The following is a 13,004-nucleotide window of genomic DNA, read 5'->3' as shown; positions in this document are numbered from 1 at the left end:
GTTTGCCTGTCCAGGCTATGAGCAGGCAGTTTCTCCAGGAGAATGCTGTGTACTTTTAGTTCAGGTTTTAGATGTAGCCTCTTTGTTACATCTGGATGATGAAAATTGCTTAGAAAAAATAAGCTTCCTCGTGCCGAAACTTCTACAAAGTTTCTATAGTTATGCATTTAAGAAGAATCAACTATTTTATGCAAACTGCCATTTTTTTTTTCCATATCTTGGTTATGTCCAGTTAGGTCATTGTTTGATGTGAACATAGTAAATGAGGTGGGTACTCATGTATTGCAGATTCACAATTCATACAGGTGATATAAGGAGAAGATAAAGGTCGTGATATCAAGCCTGAAAATGTTGGGAAATTTGGAAGCAAGATAGAAACTTCTTATAGCCCCACAGGAAGTCTTAGTAGTGTTTTATACGGTAGGCATTTACTTTCTTCTGTTTTGGTCAAATAAATGTGAGTATATTAATTTTCAAAGACAAGCATAATAGAAGTTTTCCAGGCAATTTAATTATTACTTTGAAATATTCAAAATATAGTTAACTTCTCATTTATTGCCATAAGTTATTGTAGGTACTTGCATTCTCACTGAAGATCAGGATTGCACCATGAATATAGCAAAGGAAGGTGTATATATAAAATACCTACCTACTGTTTTCTGCCTTTTTTAAAATACAATGAATCCTATTTTCTAGGTGAAGTTTAACATTTGTAGCTGTGTTTTGTCATAAAATACCTGGAACCTTAAATATATTTTTGTCTTGATAAAGTGCGTTACGTTTTGGTAACCCTGTCATGTTTTTATTCATGATTCAGAACTCAGTAAATGATGGAAGTATAATGGTGTATTACCCAACTATAACATGGCAAAATATCCCCCCCCTCCCCCCCCCTTTAATTTCCTGTCCAGTTATGATGGGGATAGATTTCTTCAAATGCAGACAAAAATAGCTAATGTGACTGAATATTCACCCCTATAAGCATTGCAGGCTTTTTGCTAAGAGGTAAAAACCACAAATGCTTTATTAATTCCATCTTTACAGCCTACATATATGTTGTAAATTAGATTTGGGCAAAATCAATACAATAGTTGTAGGACAGATGCTGTCCAAAATTCTGAAGAGCATGTTAATGATCTTTGTATTGACGTATAACGCCTGATAAGAGACTTAATTCAGTTTCCTAGGCAACAATCTAATGTTGCAGTAACTTTCTTCCAAGGTGTTATCCTTTTATGATTAACCACATTGCACGCTCTCTGCAGCTGGCATCAGTGTTCTGGGAACTTGGACGTGCAAATTTGGAATCTTTTTTAGTACTTCAAGTGAAGATGCTTGAAAATACTTTGCAAGCAATAAATATCAGGGTGTGTGTTAGTTCATAAGACTATGTGGCTATATTCTGGAAGAAATGAAGCAAATTAAGGAGTGTTGCAGTGTTACATCTTTTCAGTATTTAAAACTACTGCTTGTTCTGTGATTAAAAGAGATTACTTAAGAGTGCATAATTACCCTGTCACAATCTCTTTTCCCAGGTGATGGCATTAATTATTAAAATATTATCTATCAGAAATAAAAGAGAATATTAGAATTATGGGAAAATGTGACTGGATGGCAGTTTCTGGGAAAAGTCTCTACTCATACTTGCAGTTTCATTTTTTAAAATGAGTGAATGTTAGTTTGTCCTCTTGTTACTGTCAAAGGAACAGGAAAAGAAAAAGTATAATAAAGGTATAAGGAATCTGTTTCAGTTTTAATGTGATGTTACATCATGATATATTTTTCTGCATATATTGAACTGTCCATTAGTCTATGATAGAATTATATTATCATTCACTTTGATATACAACCTTACAAGATGTTGCAAAATGTATTTTAGTTATCTGCAAATTAAAGGAAAGATACTTGACACAGACCAAACACAGATACACACATTACATATGCGTAAGTCTGAATATAGTTACACATTTTACGCACAAACCCCCCATATGTAAGTGTGTGTATGTGTGTAATAGTAGTTTCAAATTCTTCTTACTGTAAAAAGAAACCAGTGAGCTAAAATAATTTTGAAAGATAGTTGTAGTGCCATATAGTAAGATGTGAATTCAATTTGAAGTGTTTAAATTCTTTCCCATGTGGCTTTTAGAAGTGATGGAAGAACCTGTAAGTTAGACTCTTCAGACTAATTTAAATGCTCCTTCAAATTTATTGTCATAATTAAGCATGCAAGTTTGTTGCCTGATTTGTTTTAAAGCAGTTGTAAGGACTTGCAATGTGCATTAATTTTTTGAGTGAATGTGGATTAAAAGCATTTGGTACAAGAATTTGGGCATATTTGTTTGAGTAAGACTGCATTTAGATAAGTGACACCCAAGTTCTTAATTTTTGCTTTTTCTCCTGCTTAATGATTGAAATTTTTTGATGGAAAAGGCTTAAATGTGCAGTTTAATCAAGATGTGACTCTTCAATAAGTGGTTTTAATGATGTATGGAGAACAGCTTTCTTCAACACCCTGAAAACCAACAACTGTGTTAGCATGAGCTACCATGCATATATAGCATGTAGAAAAATATTGGATCTTCAGGTTTCAGGGACTGACTGATTTTTGTTCTTATTTTTCATATTAATTTCATTTAAACGTTGAGACTAATGGCACAATCTGCTGTAGGATTCCAGGTTACAAATGCTTGCAGAACACCTAAACACAAAATGTGGAATAATTTAGGTTGGCAGGGACCTTTGCGATCATCTGGCCTATGTCTTTGCTTAAAGTATGACCAGCCTCAGATGTTAGAGAATACTTTGAAATTAAATCAAATAATTCAAGAAATTGAATTGCTTAGATGATGTAAAGCAAGCTTTTCTATTTATGTGAGACAAATCTTTTCTCAAAGATACCTTGTGGCATCAAGTCAGGTGTTTTGTCTGATATTGCCTCTGGAAAAGCTGTGTTGGGTATGTTTTGTAGGATTTTCTTAAACAATAAAATGCTGACTATTTCAGACTCTTTTAGAAAAGGCTTTTAGAGGCGATTCCATTATTTGTGTTTTTGCTGCAGAATAGATGTTTTGAATTGCTTTTATATTTTTAAATTTAACAAAAAGATGAACTTCCTGCAATGTCTCAGAAAATCCTTAAATTTTCTTTGGTTCCCTCTGTTGTTAATGATCATAGCTAATGGTCATATCTGATTGAAGCTGTGACTTTTTTCATCTTGGTGACAGATTCCCTAAAGCGTTCGTAAAAATAAGAAAAAAAAGGAAAATCTGTGCAGCCTTTTAAAGTTTCTTATGTCCTGGCTGGCTAGCACTGCAGTTCATGGCTAGCACTGGGAATGAATTTCACCTGAAGTGGTCCATGCTTGTGTGATAGGCTGTGATTTAGAGTGTCATCTGCTTGCTGTCTGTGGACACTTCACTGTATGACACCTAGAAATGCAGTGCCATTAAATAAAGAGTAGAGAAATCCTTGTGTTCCTTGGTTTTGGTTTGGTTCTAATTAATACTAGTTCTGTCAAAACCTAGCCTAGAGCTAAAAAATTTCAGAAGATGATATGAATGTTTGTTCTCTACCTTCTTGTTTGCTTGCTGGTCTAATACACCTCCTGCAACTCTGTGGACTTGAAGGCTCTCCTCTCATCTTCCTGAGACTGAGAGCCTGATAGATTCATAGATGTATCATATTAAAAAAAAAAAAGTGGGGTTTTTTCCCCCGTCCACTGTGGGTAATGAAGAGTATCTCTCATTAATCCCATTAATGCTTTTCTTAGTTGGCTTCTGGAGAGACCCAAGGAAGCATATTAATGTCTGAGATGGCTTTTGATTAAACTTACTACGGACTGGACTTTACCTCGAGGAGGGCAGCAGAGCCCAGAGGCCCTCTCTGAGAGCCTGCTAATGATTCTTTGCTTAGAAGCAGCCCTTGGCCACGTGTGTCTGTCAGACCGGCCGTGTTGCTGGCCCCATGGAAGCCTCTGTGGGATTCCCTTCTCTCCTGTGCATCTTACCCAGAGGAACAGAGACTGTTCTAATTGCAGAGGCAGCTGTTTAATACTGTTGCCTGAGCTGGTAAGGTTTCTGAGAAAACTGGAAGGATACTGCTGCCTAGGTTTAACCTGTTTCTGTCCTCAAAGCTTTTTCTTTTAATGCCTAAGTCAAGAAGTTAGACTTTTTAGTACTGGAATTTTTGCCAACACTGATGTTGTTTCCTTGGTAAAGATTCTTATTTCCTTAATGCTTTGTTGTAAGTCTTCGCAGTAGAGCAGACATGGACTATCTGATGTTGATTCACAGACATGGGTAGGCATGAGAGGGCATACATAAAATGGGCACTTACAAAGGGCACATATATGTGGTCAAGAGAGAAGGAATAGAGGGAGTTGTGAGCAATAATACAAACTGAAAAGCTCCATATTTGTGTCATAACAGAAGGAACTCTTGTTAAAGTTTAACAAAAGGAAATTGTTTGTGCTACCTATGGCATTCTTTGCTGCAGGGGGTCATGCAGTTAAGCAGCTCAGGATTTTGAAAAATACATTGGTTGCCATTCTAGGCACTGACTTCTGTGATTTACTTATTTTCAGTCCTGGTAGAGGAAACAAGTATTTAATCTCTCAAGGCTGTACTCTGACTCTCTGTGCTGGTTTTGGCCTTAACTCTCTCATCTACTGTCCAACTAGTGGTGATAAAATCATTATGTGAACTTGTATAAATGAAAATTTATTTATGTTTACTGAGCCAAGAGAAGGAAGACAAACAATGGAAAAGAAACCAGTGGGATAATAAGCTCCGTTAGGGATATAATAGAAAGGTAACTACTATGCAATTAGAAAGGAAGAAGGCATAAATAGCAGTTCAGTTGTAAGTAGCAGGTCAGTTTGAGGTAGATCTGGTAAAATTAATGTGTGCTATAGAATATTTTTACTAAGACTTTTATGTTTTCTTCAGTAATCAAAACCTGTAAAATAACAATGTAGAAATCTTAACAGGAAAAACTCAGGAGTGGCTGGTAGCGATAGGAAACTTTGACAATATGCCAAAATGTGGTGAAAAGGAAAATTGAATGGGATATAGTGCTTCTTGGCTCTGCAAAAAGTAACCAGCAACTGCAAAGGGAATCAGTGTCTTCTAAATTTCATGTAGTGTTTCTCTGCATATCAGCAGAAATAAAAGGAAGTAAGTTGTCATATGTTAGTAGGTTTTCCAAAATCCCTTCGAAATAATTAAAGAAACTAGGCAACAGAACAAGTAAGATGGATAAGGTTAATATAAACCAGTAGCAATGTGTGAATCCATAGTGAACGTGACAAATTATATACTTCACTGGGTAACTTGTTAGGAGACTACTGCTTTGAATACTGCCTTCTTGTATGGTCATAATTCTCCTTCCTCACCTTTATTTTAACTCCAATGTCTATTTGAGATTGCTTAGTTTGTAGGCTGGTTCCAGAAATAACCAAATGCATATATTTGCACTGCAGCATAAAGAAGGTTGCTAATTTGACAATGCTGATGAGAAAGCATATAAAACTTAAAGGAAAAGTATCAGCCAAAATGATTGTTCAGTTGTATTTGGAGTGAACTTTGGTGGGAAAAAAAAGCAGTGTTCTTAGTGATGTGTTTTCTGGTTGTCTATTTTTTGGGATGTAGTAGTGCTCTAATCTAAGGTAGAGACTTGATTTTTGGTAAAGGTAAATACTTTGTATTGCAAGTATGATTTGAGCTGTTCCTGGCAGGGATAGAAACCTGCCTAAAGCTGGCCAAGGTAAAAATCTTTTTATAAAATCTTAGTGCACATACACCCTGTAGATACTTCCTAAGGTGCCAAAACCTCCTGTTCCTGTTTGCTCAGTTCCAACATACCTCTTAGCTCATGCTTTTGAGTGACATGTGTCTATCATCTTGAATGTCTGAGTACGTCCTCAGTTCACCTTGTAAATAGACAAATACTGGTACAAGGGGTGGTATGGGCTGTGAAGGGGGAAACAGTGCTTGGGGTAGTGATTAGGCAAAGCTGCTGCTTTCTAGTGCTAGCGCTGGCGTATCCTGATGTAGAGGAAAAGCCTGTGTTGTACAGTCATCTCTGGCGCTCAGCTGTAATCGCTGCTTTGGGCTTGGGTGAGGTTTCTTATGAGAAGTCAGTTTCTTGTGCTCTGTGATTTTGGCTGAGCAGGACTAGAGGATTGCAAGGAGAGGCCAGGAGGCTTGGACTAGGGAAAAGAGAAGGGTAATCAGTGACGCAGGATGGACCTGAGTGGCTCAAATGTCAGAAGTTTTAGGTAGGGAATTGTGTTTCCCACTCATTTGTAGAAAGGACAGCTAACACAATTCAGCTGTTTTCCACTACATCTCTCCCTAGACATGTCTAACATTTGGAGAAAAAGTGATGAAGGTGTTACGAATTCAAATTGATGTATGTTTGGTAGAGATCCCCTTCTGGTTGAGGATTCTGAAACTTCATCAATAGGCAGCCTACTTCAAATAATTTCCTGTTGGAGCTTACTCTGTCAGAAAAGATGAACTACCAAACTGAAAACCAGCTGGTGGTTGCCAGCATTTGACAGCCTAATTTCATTTGTCTTATGCAAACAGAATATATCATGTCTTATATAGGGTCTTAGAGAAACTTGAGATTTAGGAGGGAAAAAAGTCAAGCCTGCAGATGTTTGGGCCCTTTAACAGTTCCCACAGCAGGTTGTCCCTCTGTCGGAGCTCTGTGAGTGACAAAGGCTGGCATGTTCAGTAGCTACGCGTACCGAAATCTGTAGGCTGTGTCATAGCTCAATTTAACTTGGTGACCTCATCTCTGTTCAGCGGCTTCTAGTAGCTGTTCTCTGTGCTTGCCTTAGTGATTTGAGCAAAGCCCTGGTATCTGCAGCTCCGTCAACTGACTCAGCGTGCTAATTAGTCACAAAGGAGCCGTGTTCCCACAGGACTGGCACTTGCTGTGTTTCCCTCCACTGGAACAGCTTCTCAGGGGCTGTATTTGGTAAACTCTTGGTAAAGCTAGAGTCGCCTTCAGCTGCCCAATGGTCACCAGTAATGTATGGTTACTGACTTGTAAAAGGTCAGTTTCGAAGTGCTGAAAATAGTCATTAAAAGTACTGTTGGGAAGAAGAATGTAATTAGTAAGTATATGAGTGATTGGAAATTTATGGGAGGGCTCAGCTGTGTACTCCCAAAAATCACTTCTTGAGTTCTGGGTGTTTCTTCTGTGTTTACAAAATGGAAAAATAATCCCCAAACCAAACTACCAAACAAAAATGTCCCTCAAAAAACCAAAACAAAAACCCAGCATGCCACACCAACAGAATAACAACAAAAATCCCAACCCAAACAAAAAAATCCCTGCAGCCCTTATCTTCAAACTGTAAAATGAAAGTAGCTGTAATAACTTAGAGGAGAAAGGGAAGAAAAGATGAAAAAAGCAAAAGTATGATAATGGGAGCTAAAGATGTCAGTGGACTATCCAGAGCCAGTAGAATTAAATATTCAGATTAGGACAATTAGAAAGTGTTCAGATACAGGAGGGGAAATTCAAACTTCAGCAGTGTATTTGTCCAGTAATAATCATGGTACAGAAATAGCTCCTGTTTTTAATGTAGGAACAGAGGACTGAGGAGGCCTCCTGGGTTACTGATTCTGTTCCCTTTCTTTTGCTGGCAACTCTATTGTTTAGTTATTACTTTAAAATCATTAAGTACTGCTAAAACTCTTCCAGATCTGCATTTCAAAAAAAAAGGGTGATATGGTTATTTCTTCTGTGAGTAAAATAGGAAAATTAATTTTATAGCAGTCAACAGCTGAGAGAGGTCAGGCAGAAACTGTCAAGTACTCTCAGGTGTTCTGAGATGTAACACCAAATGCAGCAAAAGGTGATTTTAGCTGTTACTGTATCTTTTTTTGTTGGAATATGAGCAAGACTCAAGGTAAATATTTCATGCTAGTTTTAGAAGTTTGGATTAAATGGCATGCTGTCCTGGCTTAACCCCAACCAGCAACTAAGCATCATGCACCTGCTCACTCACTGCTGCCCCCCCCCCCCCCCCCCCCCCCAGTGGAATGGGGGAGAGAATTGGGGAAAAAAAAAAGTGAAACTTGTGGGTTGAGATAAGAACAGTTTAATAGAACAGAAAGGAAGAAACTAATAATGATAGTAATAACAACAATGAAATGACAATAATAACAAAAGAACTGGAATATACAAAACAAGTGATGCACAATGCAATTGCTCACCACTCACCAACCAATGCCCAGTTAGTTCCCGAGCAGGGATGCCTCCCTGCCCAACTTCCCCCCCCCCCCCCCCCCCCCCCAGTTTATATACTGGCCATGACATCACATGGTATGGAATACCCCTTTGGCCTGTTTGGGTCAGCTGCCCTGGCTGTGTCCCCTTCCAATTTCTTGTGCCCCTCCAGCCTTCTTGCTGGCTGGGCATAAGAAGCTGAGAAGTCCTTGACTTAGTCTAAACACTATTGAGCAACAACTGAAAACATCAGTGTTATCATCATTCTTCACATACTGAACCCAAAACATAGCACTATACCAGGTATTAGGAAGACAATTAACTCTATCCCAGCTGAAACCAGCACATATGCTAGTTGCAAACTTAGCCCCAGCTTAACTAGAGTGCGGGAGCAGAAGAATGGGCTGGGTGGGTATTGTGGTCTGTCTTGAATAAGTTCCACCTAGATTATGTGACTGATACTTGCAGCTCTTAGAAGACTGTGGATCAGATGAGACACAAAAGCTGGTGCAGAAGGTTGAGCTGTTGACAGGTAAATGTTACTGTTGGCATGTGATACTGCTTTTTCTAGGTGGTGTTCCCTGTGCTTATACTAACTTTAAAAGCACTGTCATGCGGGAGATGACATTTCCGCCAATCCAGTTGTAGTTCCTGAGGGAAGGTGTCATGCTCGGTGTCGTCACCCCTTGTTTTGAAGAACTGGTACCAAAAGCACTGGGGGGAAGAATCTCAGAAAGCTGTATGCATAGGGCCTGGATGCAGGGCTGGGAACCAGTATAGCAGGATGTCTTGCACAATGCTGACCTAAGTGTTCATTCAGGTAACTTTCCTAAATATTGTAACATTAATTTGTTTATCATTTGTAATTATAAACTATTCTCTGGATAAGCAAGTGAAAAGAATTGGCAAATCCTTTCATTCTGACCGAGTTCTGATTTTTAGGGTGTGAAATCATCAGCTATGGTGCAATTTTAGTTAAATACTATTTGAGGATGCTTGTTTTAAAATAGTAACTTTTACTGATACTTTTACTGAAGTAAGGCTGAGTTTCTAGAAGATACACGGTGTGAATAGCAGGATTTAAAACTTTTAGATTTTTCATAATTAAGCAGCAAAATCCCACTGATTATTTTAAAATAGTCTTTTTTTCCTATCCCAGTTCTTCTGCACTCACCAAGCCCAGCATTATTTTTCAGAAAAGCCAGACTTTCAGAAGCTACTGGCATACTTTTTGAAGATTAAATTGAAGTAATTGACACAGTTGTTAAGATGGGAAGCTTGTTTTCTTTTTAGCCTGTTGGAAGACTGTTTTTTTCAATTTCAGTCAAATGCATTGGTTGTTAATCTTGTAACATACTCAGAAATATATTTGAGACTTTCAAATATTTTGACCAACTTAAAATCAGCTTTTATTATTGAATGAGCTGTAGCATAATGTGTTTCAGGAAATATCCATAAGTATTAGAAAATCTTTATTCTTTTTTTTTTTTTCTCCCTCTTGTAGTTCTCCTGCCTTTGATAGATCGTATGGGAGATGCCAAAGACCAAGTTCGAGAGCAAGCACAGAATCTTATATTGAAATTGATGGATGAAGCAGCACCACCCATGGTATGTTTACTTAATACAGATTCACATATAGGCCTCCAGTGAGCTTATGACGTATGCATGAGCTTGACTTTGAATTTGTCACAATGTTATGGGTGACTGTTAATGGTATAAATGTTAAAGATATTCTTAATGGGTTGACACTGATGCATTGTTCAGCTAAAGATGAAAATCTGGCACAGTGCAATTCTGCAGTTTTTGCATATTTTTTGCGTAGCTAAATTCTGAGTAGATGTTTTCATGTCATGTGGCAGGACTTTGTTAATTAAAGCATGTTTGAAGCATCCTCCTGGGTTTGAGTTTGCATAATGGGAATAAATAAGTTTGTTTAGCTCTGAATTAATTTTAAAATTAGCTTTGTACTTGAACACGTAGGAATAGTCCTGCATTCTAACTTAGAAATCTGCCTTTCTAGATGTATGACAAACATGCTGTGTGAACCTTGGACAAACTGAGGTGGGGATAAGTTGCCTTCTGACTTGTTGTCTTAGGTTGAAGTTTGAGTTCAGCAAACCTTTTAACAGTTCTTAGCATTATGTGGCCTCCAAGTGCCAAGTCTTACATTTCTACTCTGTGAGTCTGAAAAATGTATGATTGTTTAACAGGATTATATTGTTTGAGTAATGATGTTATTTGCAATTCTGGGGACCCTGGTTGCCAGTAGGAACTTATCATTTGAGTTTTTAATTTCTGAAGGAAATCTGTTTGAGTTCTAAGTGCAGAAGTTAATAAGGAATGTCTTATTTTTTGTGAATGAAAATGAGGTTCTTCTGCATGCGAATTCCTGGCTTTGTTTATTCATAGATACAGGTCTGAATGTTTGTGTGCAAGGAATAAGATTTTGCAGACTTGATTTGCAGTGAGAAAATTGTTCTCAATTGCTTTGTTTGCCTGATGGGAAAAATGGGTAGAATGTTAGGCAACTATATAAACATATTTATCTCCCTTCCAACATAAGGCATTTTCTCATATGATTTGGTCACAGACCTGACTGGGCATCAAAGTCTCGTAGTGTCATCCACAGAGGCATGCCTTTACCTCTTCACGAGATCTAGTTTTGATTGTGTTCATTGACAAAGAGACATTGCAACATTTTTTTCATGCCTAAGGGCAAGTAGTTCATGAGTGATATGAACCTATGCCCAGGGCGAAGTACCCGGCACGCAGACCTGAAATTTCACCTACTTCTACAGTAATGTCATTTGGTTAAGTGCACAGCAGAGCATCTTGGAAACACCTTCATTTGAACAACTGCTGATAAAGAATGTGGTGATAGTTGCTTTGTGCTAGGCACATCATGAAAGAGTTTTAGATTACTGGTCCATCTTTCAGTTTCTGAAGTTGTTAGGCTGTACACTGAGGTGGTGGAAGTTTCCACCCCCTTTGAAGCTTACGGGCAGTGTCAGAAAGAATACAAGGTTCATGGGGTCCAAGGAACAGCATGTGCAAGTTAGAGAAGGTATGGCTCTGGTAACTCCCCTAGGGTGGGAGAAACGTGGCTTCAGTTGTCTGCTCTCGGGACAGTTTATGTATTGTTAAAAATCTGGATGAAAAGCATCAATCGTTCTCACAGCAGGGACCAAAACAGAGAAGTCTTTCCTGTGCCTCCAACACTGAAATACAGAATTTTAGGCTCTCTTTGCCACAGAGAAACATCCTTGTGGAAGAGCTGGGTGGAATAATTTTTTGGGGATAAGTCCAGTAAGTTTCTTTCCAATCAACTTGTCTTGTCTGTTCTAGTGTATTGTTGAATAATACTAAATTTGTCCTGTTGTCAGTTCTCTTTTCTTGTTTTAGATGTGTTTGGGTTTTTTGTTTGGTTTGTGTGGGGTTTTTTTTATGAGCAAGAACTAGATGTAGCTGGGTATGGGCAGGAAAGCATAAAAGTAGGAATATAGGTGGTATAAATGCATGAATGGGACAAAAGGAGTTTGACGCCAACTGTTGCTAGCAAGTCATGAGTTGAAATTTCTAAGCAGCCATTTGAATTCCTCTGTTTAGAAGAATTCAGTTCTTCAAGTGGGGTTAATTTAGTGAAAGACTAAATTTCTCTTCAGTCTGTTTTGCTTGTTTCAGTACTCTACACTTTCCTCTCTACCTGTATTTTTTTACATAAAACAAGGAGATTTCCTTTTTCCCATGTTTGTCCCTGGACAGTGGGTTAATTGGAAGGATGTTTTCCTCCGTAAAATCCTGTTCTTTGTTGTTAAGCTGTGCAGTTTTGGCAAGCCATATCCTGCTTGTCGAAGGTTTGTTTTCTCTAAATGTAATGAGGTATAAAACACGCAAACAAACAAGAAACCACAGATGGGACAAAATGATGAAGCAGGGCTCTAATTGGAAAATTTTACATCTGCTATGAAGTGTGCTACATCATTAGTAAAGAGAATGCAGCATTCCCTGCTCTTACACTGTCTCTTTTTGTTGATCAGTAGCTGTTTGTGAGGGTCTTTTTCAGAAAGCCGAATACGGTTGCAGTAATGTGTATCCAATGCATATTTAGCAGATCTGTATGGAATCACGATAACGTTGCAATCGCACCACTTCGGGGGTAGGAATGAGGGTGGCGGCCAGGCTGCAAAATGTGCAATTGCCCATGTGCAGCCATCACTAGGCAACGCTCCCCGCGGATGCTGGCTGAGGAGGTAATGGCAGCCCTGCAGCTGGGGCAGTCGCAGTTCCAGGCTGTGCATCTGCTCCGAAACACCCCTGAGAATCCCCAGTCTCGTAAGCTTCACCTTTCTGCTTTTTACACCGTAACACAGCTAGAGAACGACAAGGAGATGGACAGGTAAAGAGGTGAACTGAGGAGGGAAAGGCTGAAGGCAGGCGGTGGAAAATGAGCGTGCGAGAAGGTAAATGAGGGTTTAGCAAGCCAGAGGGTCATACTACAGGAAGCGGCACCAGCACAAAAGGAGAAATGAAAGCAGAAAAAAAATGGAAGCAAAGTAATTAGAATGAGTGGGCAAGAAGTAATTGAGAAATGAAAAAATAAATTTAAAGCAAAAGTAGGGGAGAAGTGGACAGTAGGAGTATGGGTGGGATGAGTTAAAATGGATAAGAGGAAATTTTGGCAGGGAAACAGAATATGAAGCAAAAAGAATATAGCAACTTCTGCTTGAGTCAGTAGTTTGTAATGTTAATGGTTGTTT

The 13,004-nt window shown here is 38.5% G+C and overlaps 1 protein-coding gene across 35 annotated transcripts in view; it reads left to right on the top strand.

The window, feature by feature from the left end:
- CLASP2 (cytoplasmic linker associated protein 2) overlaps positions 1-13,004 on the top strand; it is a 152,631-nt gene that overhangs the window by 17,931 nt on the left and 121,696 nt on the right. For 33 of the 35 annotated variants that reach the window (XM_049816873.1, XM_049816892.1, XM_049816872.1 and 30 more), the window contains one exon: positions 9,752-9,855. In XM_049816873.1, coding sequence (XP_049672830.1) covers positions 9,752-9,855 — 104 coding nt within the window. Of the gene's footprint in view, positions 1-9,751; positions 9,856-12,509; positions 12,580-12,636; positions 12,644-13,004 lie in introns of those variants that run through there. The other 2 variants (XM_049816914.1, XM_049816915.1) reach the window with 2 other exon arrangements.

This window comes from Accipiter gentilis, chromosome 14, assembly GCF_929443795.1.
Source record: "Accipiter gentilis chromosome 14, bAccGen1.1, whole genome shotgun sequence".
Taxonomy (NCBI): Eukaryota; Metazoa; Chordata; class Aves; order Accipitriformes; family Accipitridae; genus Astur; species Astur gentilis.
This window is presented reverse-complemented; position numbering and strand designations above follow the sequence as displayed.